This window comes from Leucopleurus acutus, assembly GCF_964270905.1.
Source record: "Leucopleurus acutus genome assembly, chromosome: 8".
NCBI classification, from domain to species: Eukaryota; Metazoa; Chordata; class Mammalia; order Artiodactyla; family Delphinidae; genus Leucopleurus; species Leucopleurus acutus.
In genome coordinates this window covers 15,923,181-15,949,387 of record NC_139151.1, presented here as the reverse complement: position 1 = coordinate 15,949,387, position 26,207 = coordinate 15,923,181, and the positions used below count along the sequence as shown (strand labels likewise).

Genomic DNA, 26,207 nt, shown 5'->3' with positions numbered 1-26,207 from the left:
TCTTCTGACTGCTGGGTTTGCTCGTAAGACATGTTTTTTGGTTTCATTAGTTGTTCCTTTGTAGGTAACCAATTTTTCCCCCCTCTGGTTGTTTTTATTATTTTGTTTTTAATCTCTGGTGTTCTGTAATTTCATAACAGTGTGTCTAGGTGTGGATTCATTGTTATTTACTGTGTATAGGAATTGGAGTGCTTCCTTACTCTGAGGACTCATATATCTCTTCAATTTTGGAAAATTCTCAACCATTATCACTTCCTTTTCTACACCTCTTACTGGAAATATATTGGACCTTATTATTTGATCCTCCATGTCTCTTAACTTCTGTTTCATATTTGAAAAATCACTTTATAATTTCCTTTAGCATATTTATTTCCCAATTCACTATTTGTTTCTTCTTCTGCATCAGATCTGGTTGTTTTTCATTTTGAATCTAATGACTACCAGTTCCTTCAAGCTCTCTTATGTTCTTTTCCATATGTCTAGGTTTTTTTAGAGTTCTGTTCTTTCATTATGGATTCTACTCCTTTATCCCTACAATAATTTTAAATATTGTTATTTTTAGTCTTCTTTTGATTGTTCTACTCTCTCAGTTCTTCTTTTCATTGTGTTACTGATTTTCCCTCGTGGCGAAATGTTTCCTCACGTTTCCTCTGTAATTAGTTATTGTGCATTTTGTGAATTCATCTTCTGCAGAGGTTATTTTCTGTGAGTGTCTCATTCCTAGGTTGTTGAGTGGCTTTACAATGGTTTCTGCCAAGGAGTTTTCAGTGGTTTAGGACTCAATTTTTCCATTAATTTCCTGACTTGGGGTTCCCTTACCACATTTTGGACTATATATCTACATGTGTCTTGGGGTTTCAGTTTTTCATTAAATTTTATTTTCCCCACCTAGAACCTGACATGTTTCCTTGCTGCTTCCATGACCTAGGTCCTTTTATTCATGGAGGGAACAGCCCGAAGGGCCCCAGATACACCTAGGGTCTCATTTCCAGTTCCTAAATTCACGAAGGCCTAAGGCCACATTTTGTTCTAAACTGGCATTAAAACCCAAGTTCCACAGGCCTATATCCAGGTCAGATACCAGTTTTGACCTGTCAGTTCATGCACTTATTATTCAGGTTTCATGTTTTCTTTTTGTTTCTGGCACCTGAGAATTTCTCTTTCCGTCTGGCTATGTGAATAGTGGTGCTGTGACCATTGGTGTACAAATGTCTGTTCGAATCCCTGCTTTCAATTCTTTTGGGTATGCCTCCAGAGGTGGAATTTCTGGTTCAAATGGTAATTCTATTTCTAATTTTTTGAGGAACTGTCATGCTGTGTTCACTGTGGCTACACCATTTTCCATTCCCGCCAGTAGTGCACCAGGGTTCCAGTTTCTCTACATCCTTGCCAGCGCTTGTTATTTTCTGCTTTTTTTTTTTGGCCACGCCCTGCAACATGTGAGATTTTAGTTCCCCAACCAGCAAATGAACCCGGGCCCTTAGCAGTGAGAGTCCTAACTGCCGGACCGCCAGGGAATGCCCATATTTTCTGCTGTTTTGATAATAGCCATGCTAATGGGTGTGAAGTGACATTTCATTGTAGTTTTAATTTTCACTTCCCTAATGTTCAGTGGTGTTGAGCATCTTCTCATGTGCTTCTTGATCATTTGTATGTCTTTTTATCTTTTACCTCTGATATTTTTCCTGTTTTACTGCATATTTTCTCTTTCATTTGAATTAAGATTGAGCGTGTCAAATTTCATAAGGAGCCTGATTGGGATTGTATTGGATTTATACATTAATTTGAGGATTAATGGCATGTTTACAGACTTGAATCTTTCTATTCAGGAACACTGGGTGTCTCTCCAATTGTTTTTTCTTTTTTCTTCCCCTGAATTTTCAGTAAAGCTTTATGAAGATTTTGCACACTTTGGATTTATTCCTGGGTATTGCATCTTTTATATTGCAATATATGGATTATATTGCAATATATGGATTACTGATAATGGTGGGTGGGATGAATGGCTTATTTTAGACTTGTTCATGTTGAGACCTACCTTCTACATTATTTTCTTTTATTGTTGATTGACCCCACTAGCTTGGATTATCACCTCTTATGAGTTTAGAATCTTTTGCAAAATCAGAGCTATCACAACGCATATTTTTTCTTCAGATCATTTATGAAAATATTAAGCAAGTTCTATCCCAGAATTTATCTCCATGATACCATAGTGTTTGTATTTATCCATCTAAAACAAAGTTTATTCCTACTCTAGTCTACCATGAATTCTCAGGAACCTTAACAATTAAACGTCTCCATCTAGAGAAGTCCTTAGGTATCCCAATCATTTGTTTCTATCTAAGGAAACTCTTTATTCTTAGCCAAATGGTACCTGTCAATTTTTATTTTTTTTAATTTTGGCTGCACTGGGTCTTTGTTGTGGTGCAGGCTCTTCGTTGCAGCACACGGGCTTCTCTCTAGTTGCGGCACGTGGGCTTGTTGCCCACGAGGCACATGGGATCTTAGTTCCCTGACCAGGGATCGAACCCATGTCTCCTGCATTGGAAGGCGGATTCTTAACCACTGGACCATAAGGAAAGTCCCTACCCTTCAATTTTGTGTTAATCCTTTCCTCTCTTCTTTTCTCTCTCTCCCCTTCTCCCCACAGTTCTTCCTTCTTCTCTGCCTCCTTGCCATTTTTCTTCTTCTTTTTTTTTCCTGTGTAGCTTTGGACCTGAGCAGGGACTAACCTGTGACCTCTGCTCATCCCCAGCCAGGACATCACAGGTGATATTTACTATTTCAACTTTGCCAACGGGCAGTCCATGTGGGACCACCCCTGTGATGAGCACTATCGGAACTTGGTGATCCAAGAGCGGGGGAAACTGTCGGCTCCTGGGGCCATTAAGAAGAAAGAAAAGAAGAAGAAAAAGGAAAAGAAAGACAAGAAGGACAAAGAGACCTCCAAAAGCCCCCTGGTGAGTCAGTGGATCCAGCTCTCAGAGAGGCCAGGCCTGAAACCTGAGGGATATCGGGAACCTCTAGCTGTTTACAGCTGGGAGGTTAAGAATAGCAACAATAATACAGTCACTTTCTGATAGTGCCTCATCTGAATTATGCCTGTCTTCTGGCAAATTTTCCTTTTAGGCTTCTAGAAGTGGTTACTATCTCTAAGCAATTTCTTTTTCCCCCTTGGGAGGCACATATGACGTAATAGGATGAGTGAGGGAGTGCCCTGCTGAGGATGGGGTTTTGCAGTGACGCTGTCTGCCCCTCTGGAGAGTTGGGGCACAGGGAGCACTTGGTGGAGGCCAGAGAACCCAGAGGAGCGAGTGCCTCTCCTCTCCTTTCCGAGCCAGGCTTTCCTCGTGTGGGTTCATCATGTGTCTCGGTGGTGCAAATTCCTAGATGTCTGATGAGCCATAATTCAGTTGTCAGAACATCAGTGCCTTCAAGATCCAGAAAGAAAAGCTTGAGGCTTTATCTGGCCCTGTGGATGGCCTTTGCTGCCAGTGTCCTCGGCTCATGGTGGATAACTGACATTTGATTGCAGTGTCATCACCTTGGTCCCAAGTAGCTTTTTTACTCAGAGTTGAAAGTTATCTTTCCCATTATCATTCTATTTGTCCCTCCAGGTGTGAGGCAGGTGGGCCACATTGAGGAGAGGGAGGGACTTGGGAACCCAGTTTAGCCACGTGGGGAACCCTGGGAATACCTTTTCAACGCTCTTAATGGCCGAGTTGATTTGCTCTCTTATTTATGGTCTTTATTTCCCACTGGTACCTGGTACTTGCTTCTCAGGGAAGATTTCCTCCATCTTCCTTCCTTTGCAAGGTGTCAGTTCTGACATTGGATAGTTGCTGATGAATTTAGCTCTTTTAATCATTTCCAAGCTCTCCAGTTACTCCCCCCCACCCCAATATTACTAATCATGGTTCTGAGAAATAAGACAGCAAGTCCATTCTTCCAGGTGGAGAAAAGAACAGGTAATTTCCAAAGAGGCTGAATTTTCTAATGCCGTGTGTTTGAAAGGTAAAAGATGTATAATGGGCTTTTCACTAACCTTGGACTATTTTACATGATAATCAGCATCTGCGCAGGCTCTGGCATGACTGAAGGTGAGAGAGGGAATGAAGTGAGGGTTCTGGGGTGGAGGGTTGGGTAATAGACTGAGCTCTGGGTGTGTGACTGAGTTCCTGGAGCTCCCTGTTAAAACGGATTCCTCCTGTGGCTTCAGGAGCTGAGGGCAAGTGGACTGCGCTGGGCTGCCAGTCTGGATCTTAGGGCTCAGGACAGGCGCAAACCAGTGTGTCCGGGGGCAGGCCTGACCAGGTGGGCGACCGGGCTCAGGTGGTTTGGGCTCTCTGCAGGAGAGCTGGGTGGAGTTTAGGGTGAATGCAGGACGTGGTTGATCTTTTATGGTTTTGTCTACCCCAAGATTCCCTGACTGTGTGGACCTCTCTTGAGCAGTACCAACTCTTGCCTTTGGTAGAAGACCTAGTCCAAGTTCCCAAGGCTCGGTTCACTGCTTATGTTTCCCCTCTTTCCTCCCTTCTTAGACTCTTTCTGATAGTCCTTGATAAGGATGGTGGATTTTATGAAATTAACCAATCACAGAATTGAGAGCTTGATGGTACCTTTGGGGTAATCTAGTTGGTGATTTTCAGACGTTTGTTAGCAATGGAACCCTGTCTTCACATCAGTTCTCCCATAGAGGGCCAGTGGATAAAGAAGTGGAGCTGCTCTGGTTGAACCTGGGGGTGTGGGTCTTGGTGATGCCTGTTCCCCGTCACATGCCCACCATAGCAGCCCCCAAGGTACCAGGCGGACCAATATGTGGGTTCCATGGCGCAAGGTTTGTAAGCCATTGACCTCATCGAACCTCCTCTTTATAGATAAGGAAACTAGGGCCCAGAAAACAACAAAGCTCAGGGAGTTTTTAGCTTTTCTTCCCTCATGGGTTTGTGTTTTTCTTTAAACGGAGGGTGGGTTTCTGCTAAGGGTTTGCCAAGAACAAAGTTCAGGGAGTTTTTAGCTTTTCTTCCCTCATGGGTTTGTGTTTTTCTTTAAATGGAGGGTGGGTTTCTGCTAAGGGTTTGCCAAGGGCTAAGGTAGCAAGTAGAAATCAGAAGCGCTTTGTCTTAGTTTTCTCTGCCTGTTTATATACCCATCTAGGAAACACAGCCTGAGCAGGGACTTCTGCCTTCTTCCTCCTTTCTCCGTGGCCCATCCCCTCTCTCAGCACCTGGGCTGGCTGATCTGGACCTAGACCAAGAGATGCAGGCTAGAAGTGAGGGCTCCTTTAAGAAAGGGAAGAGCCCACGTATGCTGGCTGACATCCCTAGGTCTCTCACGGGCTCCCTGCCCAGCAAGCTACAGCCACTCTTCAAGGGCCAAGCTTCCCGAACCCACCAGATCTTTGCCGACGTGGAGAAAATCTTAGGCAGGGCCCCAGCCCACTGCAGGACAGAATTAGGTGATCAGCAGGGTCTGGAGAAGCCCCAGCAGGCGACAGAGAAAATCTACCTGGGGTTTTCAGACCCTGAAATAGAAGAGCTGGAAATGAGGACCAGACAGCAGAAACCTGGCGCTTTGGGCCCTGACCACAGCAGGCCCTTACGGAACGGGCAGGATGCGTTAGAGAGCAGGAGCCAGGCCTTGGTCCACTTGAAGTTTTTGGAAGCCCTCAAGGGCCTGCAGCTGAAAGGGGAGCAGCACAGCCATAACATGGCCAAGCGGAGCTCCACTGGCCCCGGGGGGGACAAGGGCCAGAGCCCCATTCCCTCACCATCCCCTGAGGAGGATCCCTCCCTGTCCCTTTGTTCTTCTGACCCCATGCTGCCTGCCAGGAAGAGCAAGCCGTTCTTGTTAGTCAGCAGCCCAGCTGAAGACCAGAGCTGGCAGGGCGTTTCTGGGGAAGAGGGCAGCATGGGCAGGGGCAGGAGGAGGAGAGAACCCCCGGGATTGTGGATGGGACAGGTCTCCAAGCTTGTCCACAAGGACGCCCCTTGGGGCAGCAAGAAAATAGAGCCCGAAGACCCTGAGGCTCCAGGGGCCTCAGCCATAGGTCCACCTCAGGGGCTCTTGCTAATACCCCCCGATACCCTGGTCTCAGAACCAGCCCAGAGCGCCCCTGCAGTCGCCTCGCAGGCCCCTCGAGGGTCTCCTGCCAGTGAGAAGACACCACCCCCAGGCTCTCTGGAGCCCCCTGCAGAGGACAGGAGGCTGGGCAGGTTTGGGCCTGACTTGGAGAGCAGCAGCAGCAGCCTGGCCTCTCACCTGGGCTCTGAGGTCCTGGGGGAGGTGACCAACTTCCCGTGGGACCTGCAGAGCTCACGGGGATCTGAGCGGGGTGTGGGTCAGTCAGGCCCCGGACCCAGGGAGCAGCACCCCAGCCCCTTCCTGGCGCCCCAGTTGTCCCACATGCAGAGCTCTGCCGAGGAGCAGTCAGAGAGTGAAGACTACTCTGAGGACCAGAGGTTCTACCAGCACATCCTGCAGATGTTCAAGCTCTCCAGGCGGCTGGAGGGCCCGGGGCCGCCCGAGAGCGCGCGGGACAGGCCGTGCAGAGACCTTGCCAGCGTGGTCTGCCGCCTGGCAGCTGAGTCTTCCAGGATGTCTAGTGAGGGCGAGCACGAGGCCATCAGAGCCATGAGCTCCCAGTTTCTGTCTTGGGGGCCAGAGACGCGGGAGCATCCTCAGAAGGTGGCCGGCGCCCCGGCTGGGCAGGAGGCCTCTCAGCAAGCTCGTTTCCAGCCAAGCAGCAGCCCCCTCAGGCAGGGGCTGGTCAAGCTGAGTTCCAGCAGAGGGCTTGCTACAGAGCCAGGCAAGATGCAGCTTCTCGACCAGGTAGGCTTCTTAGAGAGCACGGCCTTCAGGCTCAGTGAACTTGGCAGGGAGGGAGCAGGTTGAGCTGACACCCTAACACAGCCAGCAGGTCTGCTTTCCTGTTATCTGTCCTCCCTTGGTAACTATTGATCCCTTAACCACCCAGGATGGCCATCTTGTGGGATGACATGCGGTTCCTGTTTCTTCTGCCCCATCACCTGCAAGATAGGGGCTGAGGGTATCTAGACTTCCCTTCCCTTGACCTAACTGTACTTCGTGGGTGGTTCACATGCTCTGACGATGCTCAGTTTTGAGGGTGAGCAAGGTGGCACTTATCCTGGCACTCATGCAAGATATAGGTACTGTCCCAGGATTCGGGAAGCCTTCCCCATCAGCTGGTTATGAAGAGGTCCTCCCAAGTAGACACCCTACCCCAGCCTCTGAACTTAGTCCCTTCTGGGAATCACACAGAACTAGAGTTAACACTGTCATGAGAGGCTGAAGCCCAGGCTGTCTCTGCCGTTCAGTGAGCTGCTTCTGCTCCTTGCTTCCCAGGGTTTCCAGAACCATGTGAATAATCTGTGTCAGGCTTGTGCTGACCACGTGAGCCTTCACTTCCTCCCCTCTTGGGATCTACCAAAGGGTTGGGCTTGCCCTGTCATTCCGACCCCTTTTCCCTTTAAAGAGTCACCGCTAGCTTCATTCAGAAGTCAGATTGGATCCCAGACCACCGCGGGGGTCGATCTGCATTCCCCCGGCTATTCTTCGGCTGTTGCCCAGCCGTGGCTTTACCCAGTTGTTACCTCGGTTCCTAATTGCTGGCGTGCCCTGGTTCTCCGTTAGCTCTAATAACTACTGTAGCACTATAAATATCAGATAAGCTGCAGATTATCCTGACAGTTTTAATTAGCCCAATGGCAGCAAGTTTATCCTCTCTGAAGGACAACGCCACGCACAGCCCATAGTGCGTGATCAGCTAGGAGCCAGGGATGTATAATTTCCCTACTAACCGCTGATTTGGTAAAGGCCTGGGAGAACAAAGCCCTCAGCGGGTCTGTCTCCCTCCCTCAGGCCCCCAGCACGTTAGCAAATTAGCCATGTTAGGAGTCTGTAATTTTCCATAAATATAGTATGGGAAGAATTTTACTCGCTGATCCACTCGGCTGGCTGCGGGGAGCAGGCTGGGTTTGCTAACAGTTCACCTCAGAGCGGATTTCCTGGGCTCCTTTTCTGCCGTAGCCAGGAGGCAGTGTACAATACTGGCTTAGAGATTGCCCTGCGTTCCGGTCCCACGTCTGCCCTCATTGCAGGCCCTATGATTTGGGGCAGGGGCCTTGACCTCACCAGTCTCCGTTTGCTCTTGTGGGGACTGTGGCCTCAGATGGTTTTGACAGTGAAATGAGACAGGTGCTTACCCCGGTGCCCAGGGCTCAGGCAAAGTTGGCCAATTTTTTTTATTATCAGCTCCTTTTCTGCCTAACGAAGATACCCTGCAACAGGCCAGGTGACTGGGAACCTACAAAGGTTTGGGAGGGGGTCTCGTGTCACCTTTCAGATAAGCATCTGATGCCCTTCCCATGCAGAAATGGGTCGTGTTCAGAGCCCACCCGATGGTCTGGCCCCAGGCCCAGCTGCGGGTGAGAAGATGGGCCACCTGAACTCTGCCTGACCTCCTCAGGTTCCCCTTTCTCTCTTCAGTCCCCATAGGATTAGAGAGGAATGGAATTTTTGTGTTGTTTTATATACAATTTAAATTTGAGGATATTTAAAGAGCTGTTTGTAAACTGTCCCCAGAATGCTATCCTGCCTCGGCTTCTAAGCCCAGACTCTTGTGATGTGAATCCCTGTAATGATAGCAATTCCACAGCGCTGGTGTAGCCCTGGGCCACGCTCCACACATGCTCCTTGCTGTCAGTATCTCATTTGAATTTCTCAACAAACCTTCTTAAGTAGCAAGACACACATCATCTCTGTCTTGCAGATGAGTAAACTGAGAATCCAAGAGTCCGTGAGCGACCCAACGTCTCACAAATTCTGCCACCCAGTTGGTTTCTCTCCCCAGTCCTCACTGGTACAAAGCCTTCGTTTGGCCATCCCAAGAACAGGGCAAAGGAGGGGCCTGCACAGTCCTCTGGCGAGGCTCCCTCCAGCCCCTTTCCTCATCAGTGGAGAGCGGAAAGAGAGTTCTTTTGTTGCTCATGTGTATTTTTCATAGTTAATATTTATTTTAATTGAAGTAATACATGCCCATGTTATTAAACAATGTCAAGTCGAGCCAAAAGGCATAGAACGAAATATAGCAGTTCTCGGGTGTGGGTACCCCTCCCCAGAGGCAACGGCTCTCTTCCAGTGTTTGCTTCCATATTTGTAAATAATATGCTTAGACTGCTTTTTCTTGATTCATCCGTTTTCAACTTTATCTATTGAGACTTCTCATGCTGGTAGATGAGGCTTTTGTCTCTTCTCCCCCCAACCCCCCAACTTCCTCTGTGGCTTCGGAGGGAGAGCAGAGTCCTCTGCAGCATCTGCCAGATGTGAAAGAACCATTTGCTGAGAGACAGGCCCAGAGTTACGAGGATCAGGAAGCCAGCCCGTGATTCTCACACGGCTGGCACGATGGTAATTTCTGGATGTTGTGTTTCATTAGCAGCCTCCGAACGGAGGCGGTTTAAATTTGAGCGGGCAGGATTTAGATGTTTTATTTTTATATCCATCTCCACACTCTCAGAGCCCTGTGGTTTCTTGGGTTTGTAACAGGATGTTTTCTGTTGCCCAGGCCCTGGGCTCCCCGTTAGCCCCCGTCCACATTCCTCTCGGGGGTCTGGCCCCGTTAAGGGGCCTGGTGGATGCCCCGCCCTCTGCTCTTCGTGGATCTCAAAGCGTGAGCCTGGGGAGCTCGGTGGAGTCTGGTCAGCATGGAGAGCTCTCAATGGTAAATGCTTTTTCTTGTGTTCAGTGTAGTTACCGTGGGGCCTCCATGTTCCATGCTAGGAACCGTGACCCATGGATGAGAAATAGAGGGCATGGGCTGAGTCCTTAATGCTCATAATCTAGTAGGGAAGATGAGTCACACCTGGAGGATGCTGAACAGGGGCTCTGGGTGGTGGAGGATGGACCCAGGGCATAGGGACTGCAGTGGTGATTTCCCAGTCCCTGCAGCCAGGGCAGCAGGAGTTGGACAGGGAGGGATCAGTGAGCTGGAGCTGCTGGGGTCAGCTTCCTGGAGGTGGTGGGCTTGCTCTGGGAGCCATCTAAACAGAAAGAGAGAGGAGAAGGCAGCTGAGGGTCTTCCCCGTAAGTGGCTTGGTTTTCCTTCTCTATTTTGGAGACTTCACAGGGTCTCAAGACTTCTGCGTGTACAAAGGGTCTCCTGGGCTCCATCCATGAGGACAAGAATGCTCTCAGCCTCTTGGCTTTAGGAGAGGAGACCAATGAGGAGGATGAGGCGGAGAGTGACAACCAGGTAAGAATGAATCCTTTTCTTGGCCTGGAAACCCTCTGTGCTATGAAAAAAAAAAATTTTTTTTTTAAATTGTGGTCAAATATGTCTACCATTTTAACCACTTTTAAGCGTACAGTTCAGTGACCTTAACTACCTTCACAGTGTGGTACAGTCATCACCTCTATCCATCTCCAGAACTTGTTCATAATCCCAGAGAAACTCTGTACCCTTTAAACAAAGCTCTGGATCCTCCCCTCTCCCCAGGCCCTGATCTACTCTCTGTCTCTGTGAATTTGCCTATTCTGGACATTTCATATAAGTGGAATCATACTGTCTTTGTCCTTTCTTTCATGTCGCATAATGTTTTCAAGGATCATCCATGTTGTAGCACATGTGGCTGGATAATATTCCATTGTATGAATATACCATATTTTGTTTAGCCGTTCATCTGCTGGTGGATAGTTGAGCTGAGCTGTCTTTACCTTTGGGCTAACCTCTGTGCTACTTTGAAAATAAGTGAAAATGATTTTCCAGCCCACAGCTTCATTCCTTGCTCAGTCTGTATACCTGCTGGGTCTGACCCAGAAAGTATAACCAGTGAGGAGCTTCTCGGCCCCCTGGGCTGACCAGTTTCCTTGCCATCGTTTTCATTTTCAGAGTGTCCGAAGCTCAAGTGAGCTTCTTAAGAACCTGCACCTGGACATCGGGGCACTGGGGGGTGACTTCGAGTATGAGGTAAGAGCCTGGAGCCCCTGCAGGCAGATGCCTCAGCCTGGCAGGTCCCTCCTTATTTATCTATTTGGCGGCGCCGGGTCTTAGTTGCGGCATGCGGGATCTTTAGTTGCAGCATGCAGGATCTAGTTCCCTGACCCAGGGATCGAACCCAGGCCGCCTGCATTGGGAGCGCATAGTCTCAACCACTGGACCGCCAGGGAAGTCCCCCTCCTCCCTTCTTAAGCCTTCCTCCTTGTGGGAGACTTATTTGGAAAGAGTACCATTTTGTCCCAGTCCTGTCCAGATGGGATTTCTGGGGTTTGGGGAAGCACAAGCGTGGAAAGGAATTCATCCATTCACTCATTTCTCAGATAACCACCGTTTATTGAATGTTTCTACATGAGGCACTTTGCTAGGTGCTATTGGCCACACACGCCTCAGTTAGCTGTGGTCCCTGCCCTCGAAGAGTTTACAGTCTCATAAAAGAGAGACTTACGTAGCTGGGACTCGGAGTGGAATGCAGGGCCGCCGTCAGGGTGGTAAAACACAGTGTTGTGGCTGGGGAGAAGTCGGGGTCTCCTGTCCGTTTGAAAGGCCTTATTGAGAATCTGACATCTGAGGTGAGCCAGGAAGGATGGTGGGTGGGACCGGACGAGCAGAGGCGAGTGGTGAGGGAGAGCTCCAGCTGCAGGGCACTGCACAGGAGCGGAGCACGAGGGTGTCTCTTTTGCCTGGAGCCCAGGGTGCGTGTGGGAGAGGAGTGGGAAATGGGGCTGTGGAGGTAGGTTGGGCTGGGTCGTGGAGGACCTGAGTGCCAGCTGAGAAGTTGGGACTGGGTTACATCAGCATTGGGAGCCATGGGAGGTTTTGAACAGAGGTGTAATGCTGTCCAGATGCTTAGCATTTGTCGAATGCTGGCTGTGTGGTGGCAGCTGTGCTGTGGTCGATCCCAGCACTGGTAAGGAGTGGGCTGGGCGGGCCTCTGGGAGTGTGCAGTTGGAGAGAAAGGATGCTGGGCACTCTGTGCTTAGTGAGCGCTTAGTACACGTTGAATAAATGAATATTTAGGAAACTGCAAAGCAGGGCCAGGTGTATAAAGAGCTCGAGCACAGGTACACTCTTTGGAGGAGTTCTGAGGGCAGAGAAATTACCTGCCCAGAGATGAGGGAGAACTTGGATGAGACAACATTTGACCCCGGTCTTGAAGAGTAGGGAGGTTTTAGATGTGGAGGTGGAAGGGATGTTTTAGGCAGGTGGACAGCTTGAGCAAAGGCACGAGGCCTGGGAAATGCAGAATATGGATGGAACTAGCTTCCGGAATATCCCCCCAGCAGTCCTGCTGCTTCTCATCTCTTTCCCTGGTCTGTCCTCCACTCCCACCAGAATGTCCCTCCCTCCCTCCCTCCCTCCCTCCCTCCCTTCCTTCCTTCCTTCCTTCCTTCCTTCCTTCCTTCCTTCCTTCCTTCCCTCCCTCCCTCCCTCCCACCCTTCCTCCCACCCTCCTTCCCTCCCTTCCTTCCTTCCTTCCATCCATTTTTGGCTGGGTTGGGCCTTTGTTGCTACGCGGGCTTTTCTTTAGTTGCGGTGAGCGGGGGAGCGGGGGCTACTCTTCGTTGCAGTGCGCGGGCTTCTCATTATGGTGGCTTCTCTTGTTGCAGAGCACGGGCTCTAGGCGCATGGGCTTCAGTAATTGCGGCACGCGGGCTCAGTAGTTGTGGCTCGCGGGCTCTAGAGCGCAGGCTCAGCAGTTGTGGCGTATGGGCTTAGTTGCTCCGCGGCATCTGGGATCTTCCCAGACCAGGGCTCGAACCCGTGTCCCCTGCATTGGCAGGAGGATTCTTAACCACTGCGCCACAAGGGAAGTCCCAGAATGTTCTTTCAAACAAACAAACAAAACCTGAAACTCATCATGTCGTCGTAATAACTAAAAAACCCCAATACATTCTTCTACTTGAAAAAGAACATTGCCTACTATTTGTTCTCGGTCTATTGTCTAATTTATTAATTTTTAACAATTAAGCTTTCTCTAAATATGTCCAAAGTATTCACACAACCAATAAATCATGAAGTCAACAACTCAGATTTCCCCAGACATTGAAATATTGATTGCAAGGTCAGGTAAACTTTTCACAAAATAGAAAATTCTTTTAAAGACTTTGAACTGAAAGAGATCACTCACATTTATTAGAATGACCACAAAACTGACCAGTGAAACAGCAGTGCCCGTATCATGGATTTAAATGTTTCCTTATTATGTTTTATTTATGTCCTTACCATCCCTTTCCACGGTCTTATTGTTTCTGACTCTTTCTTCTTGGTCTTCAGCTCACCTTGAGAGCTAGGGGGAAGGTCCCAGGTGCGCTGAGGTTGAGAATGCTGGCTGACACCTACGTGTAGGTGGGCTCTCGCAGCTGACGCAGCTCTAGCCATTGGGCAGGCCCCATGCTATACTTAGGCTCACTCTGTAGCCTCAGAAACTGTCCCCGTTTTTGGCTCTGCGCAGTCAGATATGTTTTGATTGTGACTTTGATGCTTTCTGCCACGTGACACGTTTTCTGAGTGTCATCAACCTGATCTGGCTCTACTCTGACACTTCCTTCTGAATGGGGCCTGGTCTGTTTGCATTAAATCCAAAGCCTTCTGTTTCTGGTTCTCTGAAATGATAACTTTATTTCTTCCCATCTGCCATTAAGACCTTATGATGCTGATGGAATCAGTGGCTCAGGTTTTGAGCCTGGAAGGATGTCCATGAGTAGGAATGGGGTGTCAGGGGGACTCGCTGGCTTTTGGAGGAAGAGGGTAGTCTCCACAAGACTGAGCAAAGTGAGAGTAGGGATTGTGCCCTGTTCAAGTGTTTGTGTCTGGAACCTGGCCTGCTCCCTGGAACTTGGGAAGTGCGTGGGTATGTTTCGCTGAGCGATTGAGTGGATGAATAGGTGAGTGAATGAATGAGCCACGCTGGGACCAGAGGGTATCCTGGCAGGTCGTGTTGTGCTTTTTTCTTCTCTGGGCTTTCCCAGGTCCTGGGTAGAGTGGACACTGGATCCCTGCTTCAGCTGGTGGATTGAAGATCCCGATGTGGATCAATCATAATGTGCTTTGACTTGGGCTAGTTAATTTTTCCTCTATAATAGTTTACAAACGTCCACAAAAAAAGGGATTTTCTTCTTTGACATGTCCTGGATTCTCAAAAGCTTCCCTTCTGATCTTTATATGCTTCTCTGGGGGAGTAGAGCTTTTAAATATATTTTTTATAACCTCTTTAATATAAATAGGCAACCCAGTGTGATGGGGAGAAATGTCTGGAGTGGGAGGTGTTAAATACACTCCCCCCACCCCCCCCCATCTCTAGCATCCCAGCAGATTTAGTTCTTTTTGCCACATGGAGTGTTGAATTCCTGCGTTCTAACCTCAGGCAGGAACTGGGGCTTTTCCTGGTGGGGAAGGTTAGTGGTGGGGATGAACGGGGGTTTTAGGACAGACAAAGCTGCCTCTGCTTACCATGCCCTTTAAAACGGCTTTTGTCCCAGTTTATAGACCTTGGGTCCTCTGAGCTGGCCACCTCTTCCCGCTTTTGGGCAGCCCTGGCAGCCTGAGATGGAGCGCTTATTCTGTGGTTTGTTTTACCCTGTTTCGCTGTCAACAATCACTTTGCTCATGATTCCATGAGAGGGCAGTAGGATGGCAAGAATGCCTCTCTCTCTCTCTCTCTCTCTCTCTCTCTCTCTCTCTTTCTCTCTCTTTCTCTCTTTCTCTCTTTCTCTCTCTCTCTCTCTCTCTCTCTGTGTCTCCTTCCCCCTCCTCTCCTGCCTTCAACTTAAACCCGTTTCTAGTCTATTACAGAATCAAAAAGGATACGTTCCTGGAACAGACACTGAGAATGGATGGGAGTGAAAGAGGGGAGGCTGAAGGGTAGGTGAGCAGGCAGCAGATGGCCTTGTAGTGCTGGTGAAAAGACCATCAGCAGATCAAAGGGGAGGGAGGGAGCTGGGCTTAGAAATAACAGGATGATGTCAGTGTGATTGGAAAGCGCTAACAGCACTGGGGAGCAGTGCAAAGAACTGAGACCGACTGGGTGGGAAGGAGACATGGAAAATAAACCGACTGGTGTTTGGCTTGGTGGGGGGGGTCTCCCCAGAACGGGATCAATGCAAGGACATGGTGTTCAGCTCCCCTGTCTCCCACTCTCGCCCTCCTGAGCCGTGTGGAATGTAGGGCCCCTGCCTTTGTGCTCTGGACCGCAGCAGGGAGATTGCAGCATGGGAGACCTCATAGCTTTGGGGGGATATGTTAAATATTCATGAAATGGTTCGTACAGGCACTCTCCTGCACCCCCCTCTTCATGCAGATGGCAAAGTCTTTTTGGAAAAAGACAGCAGGAATTTGCCTTATACTCAAGGACCTGGGGCTGTGACAGGAGGAGACAGAAGGAGTGTGAGCACGGTTGAGCTGAGAGCAGAGCTGTGCTGTGGGTACATCCCCCGGGTGCCCTGCAGAACACTGGCGCAGGAGGCTGTGCGCAGGGGCCTGGGTGTGCGTCCCGGGCCGGGCCTCAGGCCATGGGCCCCGCGATGGAATGAGGAGCAGGGGCTGAGTTAAAGGAGGGGAGCGTGGAGTCAGCTGGGTGTTCCAGACACTCAGCTCTCGTTCATCCATTTGTGGATAATCCACAACAAATGCCTAGTCTCCCCCTGCTGTCCTTCCCCTCAAGACGTCCCCCTGGCTGTCCTGTCATTGCAGTTAGTTGATGTGGGCGCAGGGAATGCAAGTTCACTTATTTTCATGTTAGCCATGTTTTAATATTTTACTATTTACGTAGACAGAATAGGATAAGCTCCATGGAACATTTTTCTTTTGAAGAATTTTAGCTTGAGAGTGGCATAGCCTGGGCCTGACATTCTGTAGTCTGGCCATATTCTCTCATGTGTAAGAATGGGAATCTCCCCCTGGATCTGGTGTCTTCTGATTTTTGATAGGTTACTTGTTTTTCCGTCATCTTGAATATTAATAGTTAATATTTGTTTAGCTATTTTCCATTTCATAAGCACTATAACAAATAATAGTCTAATCCCTGTATAATTTTGTAAAATGGATATCACATCTCCATTTTACAGAGTAGGAACTCCTATATCTGCACTGACCCACTTAATCTTTTTTTTTTTTTTGTGGTCCGCGGGCCTCTCACTGTTGTGGCCTCTCCCGTTGCGGAGCACAGGCTCCGGACACACAGGCTCAGCGGCCATGGCTCACGGGCCCAGCCGCTCCGCGGCATGTGGGATCTTCCCGGACCTGTGCACGAACCCATGTCCCCTGCATTGGCAGGCGGACTCTCAACCACTGCGCCACCAGGGAAGCCCCACTTAATCACTTTTAATATTCAGTCAACAAGCATTGACTGAGCACCTATTATGTGCCAGAAACTAGACACTGAGGCTAACAGGGAGCTGATTTGGTGAGGGCAACAGGCAAGGAAGTCAGCAGTTATAAGACAGTAGTTGTTGTGAAAGAGGATGAGGAAGGCTGATCTCAGGAAGGCTTCCTGGAAGAGGCGATGCCGTGAGGACCAGTGGGAGCTTGTCAGGGTAGATTGTGTGTGTATTAAGAACGCACACGGCAGAGCAGGGAAATGGTGTAATGTTTGTTCACAGGCAGGATGCGTGTGTCTGGAGATGACCGCAGAGGAGCAAGCAGGACTGGGCTGGGTGAGAAGGGCTGTGGGCCGTGTGAGGAGATGTGAACTGGTGGTCCGACACCTCTTCTGCCCCCTAATCCAAGGCCTGTTGCCTTTCTTTCATCATGAGATGAGCACGGCCGGGGTGGCTTGGCTGTGCTTGCTGAGTCAGACCCCCTCACTCCCCCCGAGACACTCCCACGTCCTTCTTGGCATCCAGGAGCCCCACAGACCGGTCACTGCGTGCTGGCTGCTGCCGAGAGCCGGCTGCTGTGGGGACACCTGGCCTCGCCCTGAAGGTGCCTCTCAAAGAGGAGGAGCTCATCTTGGCCCCTCTGCACCCAGTGACTATGAAGACTTCCTCCACACTATAAGTTAGGGTGTCAGGAGGGTGGGCAGCCGTGGAGGGCACCCTGCCTTTGTGCTGCCAGGGCATGAGGGAAGCCCACCCCTTCTCTGTTCAGCCTCTGCTTTTCTCCCTGGGACAGGCGTGGCACTGACCACAGCGTCACCACCGTGTCCGGTGCCCTTTGCTTTGGGCAGTAAAGGCTCATAGCCAGGGCCACCTGGGATGTTTCACTTTTCTCCATTCTCAGCTGAATTCCTTGAGGGCAGGACCTATCTTCCTGTTCAGGTCTCCACGGTGGGGTTTGGCTCATAGAAGGTGCTCGGTGAATGAACTTGTGGGTCTCATCATAATACACGAGTTAGCGTTTACGGAGCGCTTACGGTGCGCCAGGCGCGGTTCTCTGTTCTTTACTCACTCAGTGAGTGTTAACTTATTTAATCTTTCCAACAATCTTATGAGATAGGCCCATACCCCCATATTTTAGAGGAAGAAACTGAGGCCCAGAGAAGTTAAACAGTTGGCCTAGGGTCCCTGTAAGCACGGAGCCAAGATTTGAACCTGGGTGTTCTATCTCTGAAGTCGGGCTCTGAAGTGGTCTGCTTTCCTGCCTCTCTTAACCATCCTTGGAAAGTCTGGATGGGCTTGTCAGTCAGCTGCCAGACCTGCAGTGGATGGTCATGGCCTTGGGTTCTGTGGGTCCTTTAACAGGCAGACAGCATGGTGAACGGCGTGTTTGGGGCTTTTCCTTGGCCCTCTGGACTCTAGTCATCACGCTTCTTGTTGGAGTGTCCAGGGTCAGGCTTCAGGAAGTCTCAAAAATCCCTGCCAAGAAGTTGTCCACGCTGGCAGCCCAGGTTTAGGACAGGTGTTTTCTGGGAAGAAGGCTTCTCTGCTTGAGCCTAGGAGAGATCGCAGGCTGTATTTCCAAGGGAGGAGTTCCTTTTTCTCTTCTGGGAGCTCTAAAGGTTTCTCCTGGTCTTTACCATGGGGTTTGTGAGCGAGGAGCAGGGTGGGCAGCTGTAGAGGTGCCCTGCTCCCATCTCCTTTCAAGAGACCCTGCAGAGGGGACCTTGGGGGATTAACGGCCTGCAGCTGCTGAACCTTTGATCCACCCCGGCTCGTGCCAAGGCCGGGCTTGTTGATGGAATTGATGGGGTGCAACGGGCCCCGGAGCAGGGCCATTTCTGCATGACGGCTGCGGGACTGTCCATGGGGCCGAGACCCTTTCAGAACTGTGCTGTGGCCTGAGGCTCTCCTACTCAAGCCCCCTCCTTCCCTCTCCCATGTCACAGGTCTCAGACCTGCGTTCCCAAGCCTCTCCCCACCTCCCGTATCCTCATGGGCATTTCCCCCAATTGGTCTTCTACACACCTCACCCCATCTGGCACCTGCTGCCCAGAGGACTCACTTGATGGTCCTCCGACAGAGGAGCCTGGCTCCAGGGCTGCTTATGCAGCCTCCCTAAGGGGGAGGCTATAGGGAGAGAGCTACCCTCATTGCTGTGCAAGAAGGGTACCCTCCTGATATTTCCTCCCTGCTGCCTTTTAAAAATGAAAACTCTAGACCTTGGTACTTTTCTCTCATGTGGTTCTCCGTCATCATCATCGTAAACAAATATTGACTTCTGAGCCTGCCATCTAATGGGGCTGGAATGAGCCAGATTTATTACTCGAGAAAGTGATGGGTGGTGACAGAGTTGTATAGTGCAGTGCACTGGATTCCAAGCTCCTCAGTGGACGGGGGTCAGGTTGGGTGTGTTCACATCACCATAGAATTTCAGAGTCAGTGGAGCTGGGCTGGAGCCAGGAATCTGTGTTTTTAAATGCTTTTGAGGTGTGGGATAGCCATTGGTTTCAGAACTGTAGGCATCAAGGAATGGCAGCTCCGTCTTGTAGCAAGTCTCTAAACCCTTTTATTAATTCCTGACGTCTTCCTTTCTGACACGGTCTTCTGCTCCCCAGGAATCTCCAAGAACAAGCCCGCCAGAGGAGAAGAAGGACACTTCTCTGGATTCCGATGCTGCCAGCCCCCCTACTCCTGGCAAGCTCTTCGGCCGAGGTGCAGATAGCAGCCTGAGCAGTGCCGATGGCCAAGGGCAACAGGGAAGAGGGGCAAGTTGGCTCCCAGAAAAAGAAAAGAATGAGAAGAATGATCCCGGGATGTCCAGGAGTGTGGCGGACCCCGGGGGCGACCCCGCGAGCGATCAGCCTGCCAAAGCCAATAAAAAAGAGGCACCAGAGGACCCGGTGGATGCAAGAGAGGAGGGTTCCCTGCAGGAAGAGGCAGCAAAGGAGCCAAAGAAGGAGGCTTCCGTCCCGAAAGAGAGCAGATCAGAGGCGAGCGAAGTAAGTCACTTTGTCCCGCGGGCAGTTGCTGGCTGCAGCCCTCTGCTGCTCTCTCGTGCCCTGTGCACGTTGCTCTCCCTTCATCTTTATTACTGAGTCAGGAGCTGCATTTGCAGGCCCGGCAATGGGTCGGCAACATCAGCCAGAACCCTTAATTGTGACAAATATGCCCAGACCCAGCAGGCAGTAAAATCCTGAATGAAACTCCAAACCTGCTGGCACTAGAAATTCAGAGCAGAAAATTGCTTTTCCGTTGGCACCTCCTGGGGTATTCCTATTCCTCTGGTCTCCCACTTACTTCCTCTTGCCATTTCCTGCCTCCCCCTCCTACTTCTTGACATCAGTTTGGGGTGAGTCATGGTTGCAGCCTGTGTTCCTGCAGAGAGAGGAGCCTGTTGAGGGGAGTGGGGGGGACGTTTGGGAGTGTCCTGCCCCGGCATTGGTCAGTTAGGTTACAAGAAGACTCTTCATTGGTCTCTCTGGCTCCTTTGAACAACCCAAGACACGGGAGTCTTGCTTGGTGAGATCAGGCCAGTGACTCGGATGGATAGAAGTAGGACCCAGCTGTGAGAGCATTTGGCATCTTTATTTTCCAGCCCTTAGTCCCACCCTTCCTCCAGGTGGATGGTGAGGGAATTCATTTAAAGAGCTTTTAGCTACTTCCTGGAAAAGATACTCTCATCTTGTTTTCCTAGGAACCCATCAAACTTCCCCACTGCCGACTTTCTAACCATCTCCACTCTGCTTCACTTGGCCCTCCTTCCAAGTGTAAAGAGTGTTGCCCTGCCCAGCCTGAGGGGGCCGGGGGCAGGTGTCCAGAGAGAATGGGAGGGTCCACAGGCCTCTTCCAGGTTTTCCAGAAGAGGTGGATTTCGGTTTGGGTTCAGCCCTGTACTGGCACCGTGGATAGTGATCACGACCCTCTGTCCTCTGCTCTGGTGACTTCTCTGTGGGTCTGTCTCCCCAGGAGTCAGAGATCAGTGAACACATGAAGGAACTACAGCCCTCAGACTCCACTGCTTCTGACCCCAAGTCCTTTCTTGGCCTGGTGAGTCTGAGATGGGGGGTAGCAGAGTGGTGGTGAAGGGCATGGGTTTGCGAGGTCCGATTCGCTGAGCGTCTCACAGCTTGTAAGTGGGGAAGTTAGGACTCAAACTTGGCTCTTGTCCAACTCCATTTTCTCAGCCCTGCGCACTAAGGATAACACTACCTACTTTATAGGTTTGTTGTGAGAAGAAAGTGGTGTAAAGAGTATAAAACATTAGCATATAAACATTAAACAAACATAGCTGTTATTACTATTACTGCTGTGTGAATTGCCTGTGAGATCATATGAGGTCATTGCCTCTGGGCTCTAGCAGGAGCATTACATGAACCTAGGAGGTTAGAGACTGTGTGTGTTTATGGAATCACTGAGCCATGGTGAGGACCATGTCCTCAGGCTCTCAGGCTCTGACCAGGAAGGATGCTGTGGTGCGGTATCATTTCCCAAGTTACGACTTTGTCCTGGAATGCCAACATCCATGGTTTCTTTGTCCCAGCGCTTCCACGCAGCCTGCTGTAGCCTGGCGTCACTTGCCAGGTTTGTTATCTATGGGGAGGAGTTCGGGGTGCTTTCTGGCAGAGCACTTTTTCCAGAAACCACGCTCCATCTGTTCGGAGGAGGCAGATCAAAGGGAAGGGATTAGTGGGAGAGGGTCAGGGCTGAACAGTAATGATACGAGGGGGTGCAGAGGAATTAGGAGGCTGTGTGCTCAAGCCCCTCACTGAGCCATGGGCTTAGGAACCAGATGGCAGCTGCATTGAGTGGAGTAGAACTCACGCTGAAAGGGAAATGTCATCAGCAAAGAAAACCCACAAGCTAGGAATGGGAGGCAAAGTCCTTGCTGGCACAAACCGTCATGAAGAATCACTGTGTCACAGAACTCTCTGAGGCAAGGGCCCCGGCCCTGCTGAAGGAGCCACTGTGTGGAGGAACGGGCTGCCCATCGGCACTTTCCTTCTCTATGGGAGTGGGTGCGGGAAGCCACAGACAGCAGGACCAGACCTTGGCTGGGTGTGCCTGCATTTATCAGGGCTGATGACAGAACTGTCCCTGTTAGCGTGCTGTCAGCTAGCCGTCCGTCACCTAGCCCAGTGACGATCTTGGGCTCGGAGGGGGCGGGCTCGTGGCTCTGCGGCAGCCAAAGGGCTGCGGGGAGCTGGCACCTGTGTGGGCACTTGCTGCCCGTTCCAAAGAGAAGCTGGTGGAGGAAGTGGCCCTAATTCATCCCCATTGTCCAGAGGGACACCTGTATGGGAAGGGGAAGGAACCAGCTGGGTGGAGCCTGGCAGGCCCTGGTGTCCAAGCTGCCCACAGGGCTTCTGGGCACTTTGGCCTCCTGGTTGGGCACCAGGAGGGAGAGACAGCCGGAAAGTGACATGCTTTGCAGCACATGTCACACAAAGAGCTTGGGCTTTGGAGTCGGCCCAGGGCACTTCTGACCCCCAGCCCTATTGCTTACCAGATGCGTGGCCTTGGATAAATTACTTGGGCTCTCAAACTGCTTCCTCCGTGAGATAAGAATAAGAGGATCAGTCTCATAGGGTTACTTTTTTCCCTGTAATTTGATTATGAAAAATTTCAAACATACTGAAAAATTAAAAGACTTTTACAGCGAATAGCCTCATACTCACCACCTAGAGTGTACAGTGAACAGTTTACCGTACCTGCTTTGCCACATACCTTTCCATCCAGTCGCAGTGTTAATTTTGAAGGTGAAATTAATGAGTAGCTGTCGGGGTGCTTGGTACAGTGCCTGGCATGTAGTAGGCGTCTTTCTGGAAGGTGGGGGTGGAGGAGAGGCCCTGTGTCCCTGGTGGGCGCTGAGCGTGACAGAGGAGAGCTGACCTCCCCGTCTCTACCATCTCCAGGACTTCGGTTTCCACGGCCGGATCTCGGAGCACCTGCTGGATGTGGACATGCTCTCCCCTGTCCTGGATGGAGCCCGCTGGGAGGTGAGTCTCTCTAGGGCTGGGCTGGAGCCTCACTTCTGAGGATAATCAAGAGCTGAGTCCTGCCCATCCCAGGGTGCATTTCTGGGAGTTCTCTCCCTTCTGATTCATTAAGGCAAGGCCCTGACGGTGCCTGTGATGGGGCTTCCGACATACATGCTCTGTTGCTGCCATGAATTCAGTCATTCCGTGTCCTCCACCGCCATATATTTATCTGTTTATCCAGTCACTTAGCAACTGAGGGCCGACCACTTGCTCCCGTGCAAAGCGCTGTGTAGTTTGTGGGTTTCAAGGCACTTCCCAACCTGGCCCATCCAACCTCTGCAGCCTCATCCTCAGCCCACCGCCCATGCCCCGGCTGTGCCCACCACTCGCCGTTCCCCTGGGGCCACACCCTCCACCCCCTTCACCACTCTGCCCGCTGGGCTGCTTTTCCTTTTGTCCCGGCAAGCTCTTTCTTGGTCTTGGAGGTCCACCTCTGACGTCACCTCCTCCAAGCACGATTTATCGTTCCTTCCCTTTGCTTTCCTTTGCTCCCCTTAGTGCTGCTGCTTTTGTTTTATGGTTCTTTGTCTCCCCTGCCAGATGTAAGCTCAGACACAGACCCTTGTCCTTAAGGAGCTTGAAGCCAAGATCATTTTTGCCTCCTCTGTAGGGTTGTTGAGAGGAGAGAGATTCTGACATGTGGTCTTTGCAAGTTTGAGCGGGCATTTGGTTTGGGTGAAACAAGGTATTTAATGTGAATCAGGCCTGGGTGCCCTTAGTGAAGCGAGTCCTGAGACAGGATGGAGTTACAAGGTCGGTTGCATTTGTGCCTGACATGTTCTTCTCGGTTCTGCTGGACCTTGGTCCCCACCGTCTGCAGCACTGCAGTTTGGAGGCCTTGAAGGGCACAGACAAGGCCAGGTGGTGTTTGTCAGGAAGGGTTTGGGGCAGGTGATTTGAGAGACACCTTACTGAGTAGACCGGGCAAGGTGAATTTCCATTGCTCCGTCTCCAGAATCTGGCCAGTATTAGAATACTTGGGGGGCTTTAAAGAAGACAGATTTCTAGGTCCTGCCTAAGACCGCATGAGGCGAGCAGCCTCTTTTTGGGCCATGCCACTTGGTATAAAGCAGTAGCAGGGCCTGGCTTGCATTTGGTTCTCATGTGCACCCTCTGGCAGCTGCCCTGGCAGAGGGGGCCCTAAGCTGTATCTCATGACCAGTGTGGGGCAGCGCTGGGTGCTCAGGTTGGCTGACCGCGTGGAGCCCTTTGCGGGATTGTGTCTGCCTCTCACTTCAGGGCACGGAGGGGCTGAGCAGGGAGGTAGAGCTGGAGGGACAAGAAGCAGCCTCTGTGGGACGGATAGAACCATAGGTACAGTCCCCTTTGTCTTTCCGGGGGGCACTTGTCCATTTTCCATATACTCTGGATCTCTCCCAAGGCCAGGGCCAGCACAGAAGCTTAGAACTGAGCTAAATTAACTTTTGTTCACTTAAACATTTTTTATGCATCTTTATTGAGATCTAATTGACATAAATAAACTGGACACATATAAATGGTACCATTTGATAAGTTTTACCATATGTATACACCTCTCAAATCACCACCACGGTCAAGATAATGATTATAATGAATTACAAACATGATGAATTTTATAATAGGTTACAAAAAATGACCATAAAATTATTTCAAATAATACAGAAGGTCAAAGTCTTCTACTTCCTGCAGCCTTACTCCCTCCCGCAGGTAGGGACTGTTAGTTTCCATTAACATTTTTCATGTGCCTTTCCAGAAAATTTTCTGTACACATATAAGCATATATTTATTTTCTATTTGTTAATCTTTTTTCTTCCCTACAGAAATTGGAACTGTGCTATTAAAAACTGCTTGGCAATATGCGCTTCAAATTCGAGAATAGACCCTTAACTGATTTCTGTGCTATTTCAGGTCTGCCCTACTCCTCTTATTGGTTGCATAGCATTCTGCTTTATGAATGCACTGTGACTTACTGGGATTTATTAAACTGAGGACTGCATCATAAACAAAAACCAAAACCCCGGAGCTAAGTTTAGGTTGGGGAAGTGGTGTTTCGAGCAGTCTTAGGCCGGAGGCTTAGAACGTGCCTGTGTCTCCCCTTTCTGAAGAGTGCCGATATGCCTGTTTTCTTTGTCTGGTTCCTTTGACTCCCTTTCTCGGGCAAAAATGTCTAGGGAGCAGGTAAAAACTCTGCTCAAAAGACCTCTGTCTGCGTACTTACCCAAGGTGTCCCTTATTCTGTAGCTGGGGGCTAGTTGAGTTTCTAGCAGAAATATGGAAGGTGAAACAAGAAGGAAATAGACAGGCCTTGTCTGTAGCTTGTCCTTTCTGATTCAGGGCTCCGTCCGCCGATATTAATTACAATCACTGCACTTTGTTACCCATCTTGTATTTTAGTTTGTGAAATAGATTGGCCTGTGTGATTGTTTTTGTTTTTGTTTTTCCTTGAAAAGAGAGGGGGAGCTGTCTGCTGAGCTCGTTGTGCATTGTAGGGAAGACAAGTTGTGAGTTGAGCTCTGGAAGGGAAGGAGGTGGGGTGGGAGAAGGGCGGCCCACCCCGCCATTGTCTGCGGTCTCTGCCCGGCTGATGCGATTAGGAGTGGCAGTGCTGGCAGGGAGCCCTTCTGCTGCGGGCACCAGGAGGCACTCCCAGGCAGCATTGCTATTTTTCATGTAATCTGGGGGAGCTGGCTTATAGTTCAGACCCATCCAGATGGCAGAGTCGGCCACAGCTGCCGGGGCTGAGGCTGCCAGTGGAGAGGTGTGGGGGGCTGGGGGCATGGGGCTGGGGACACGGAGGTGTGCCAGCCCGGCCGGAGCCCTACTGGGGAAGATGGAGTGAGCTGTCTGTCTCCTGCCCCACATCTCCTGTTAACCCTCGTGTCCCGGAACAGACAGGGCTCCTGTCAGTGTGACAGAGGAGTGCAGGTCCTAGGATGGGGACTGGCACTGGCAAAGCTGGTTTCTTCTGTGTTTTGTTTTTCCTCAGGCTGGGGAAGAGGAGAGGGGGTATGAGGAGAGCTCGTATTTGTGGCATTATGCCTTCTTTTGGGCTGGAGTCGGGCTTTCTGTACGTGATCTCATTTAATCTTCACCGGAAGCCCTGTGAGCGCTGGTTTGCTATCCCGTTTCGTAGTGGAGGAGGTGCTAGAACAGAGGGGTGGGTCCAGGCTGACTGCCCTACTCTCCCCGCGTGACCTCACCCCTGCAGAAAATATGTGACTGTATCAAGAATAGTCCTTTTTCACCAGCTTGCTAAGTTCGCCTAGACGCCTAAGCTTTAAAATGAGATTTGGGGCTGGCTTTCTTGTTTGTTTTGCGCTGCCTGGCTGGTGAAATCCCTGACTAGGAAGGGGCATCATTGTCTACTGACGGGACCTGGGTGTCGGGGGAGCAGAGGAGCGCCCCGTCTTCCTCCCTTCAGGTGCCCACACAGTGCCCTTCTCGTCTGGAGTACAGCTCTCTGTCATTTCACCAAGTCTCCATGTCTCCAGGGTCCTTCCTCTTTGACACACTTGTCTGCTGTGCCCAGTCTTGTTCGCTTAATTTGAGCGTCCCCGATTATCACTGGCACTGGTGGTCTGGGGCCTCTGTGGATCTGGGGTGTTCATGGATGGCTCCGCTTTGTACAACTGGCAGTGAAGGGTTTCCAGCTGCAGAAGGCAGCATTTTCTTTTTCTTATGTGTTCTGCTTCAGCCTCTGCCTCTGCCTGCAGTGGCTTTAGTGTCTGACTCATCGTCCCCAGGCCAGCAAGGCTGGCCCTGGGAGCAGCTGTGAGCCTGGGGGCTTAGCCAAAGCCCCAGGGCCTTCACTGTGCAGTAGGCGACCTTCTCTTCTGCATCCCGAGTGGTCCTCACTCA

General features: G+C 50.5%; 1 protein-coding gene across 1 annotated transcript in view; it reads left to right on the top strand.

The window, feature by feature from the left end:
* The window catches only part of CEP164 (centrosomal protein 164), a 70,365-nt gene that overhangs the window by 21,391 nt on the left and 22,767 nt on the right, over positions 1-26,207 (top strand). The window contains exons 4-10 of the mRNA XM_082845530.1: positions 2,756-2,960; positions 9,587-9,742; positions 10,139-10,273; positions 10,910-10,987; positions 18,948-19,331; positions 20,299-20,379; positions 22,245-22,328. Coding sequence (XP_082701656.1) covers positions 2,756-2,960; positions 9,587-9,742; positions 10,139-10,273; positions 10,910-10,987; positions 18,948-19,331; positions 20,299-20,379; positions 22,245-22,328 — 1,123 coding nt within the window. The remainder of the gene's footprint in view (positions 1-2,755; positions 2,961-9,586; positions 9,743-10,138; positions 10,274-10,909; positions 10,988-18,947; positions 19,332-20,298; positions 20,380-22,244; positions 22,329-26,207) is intronic.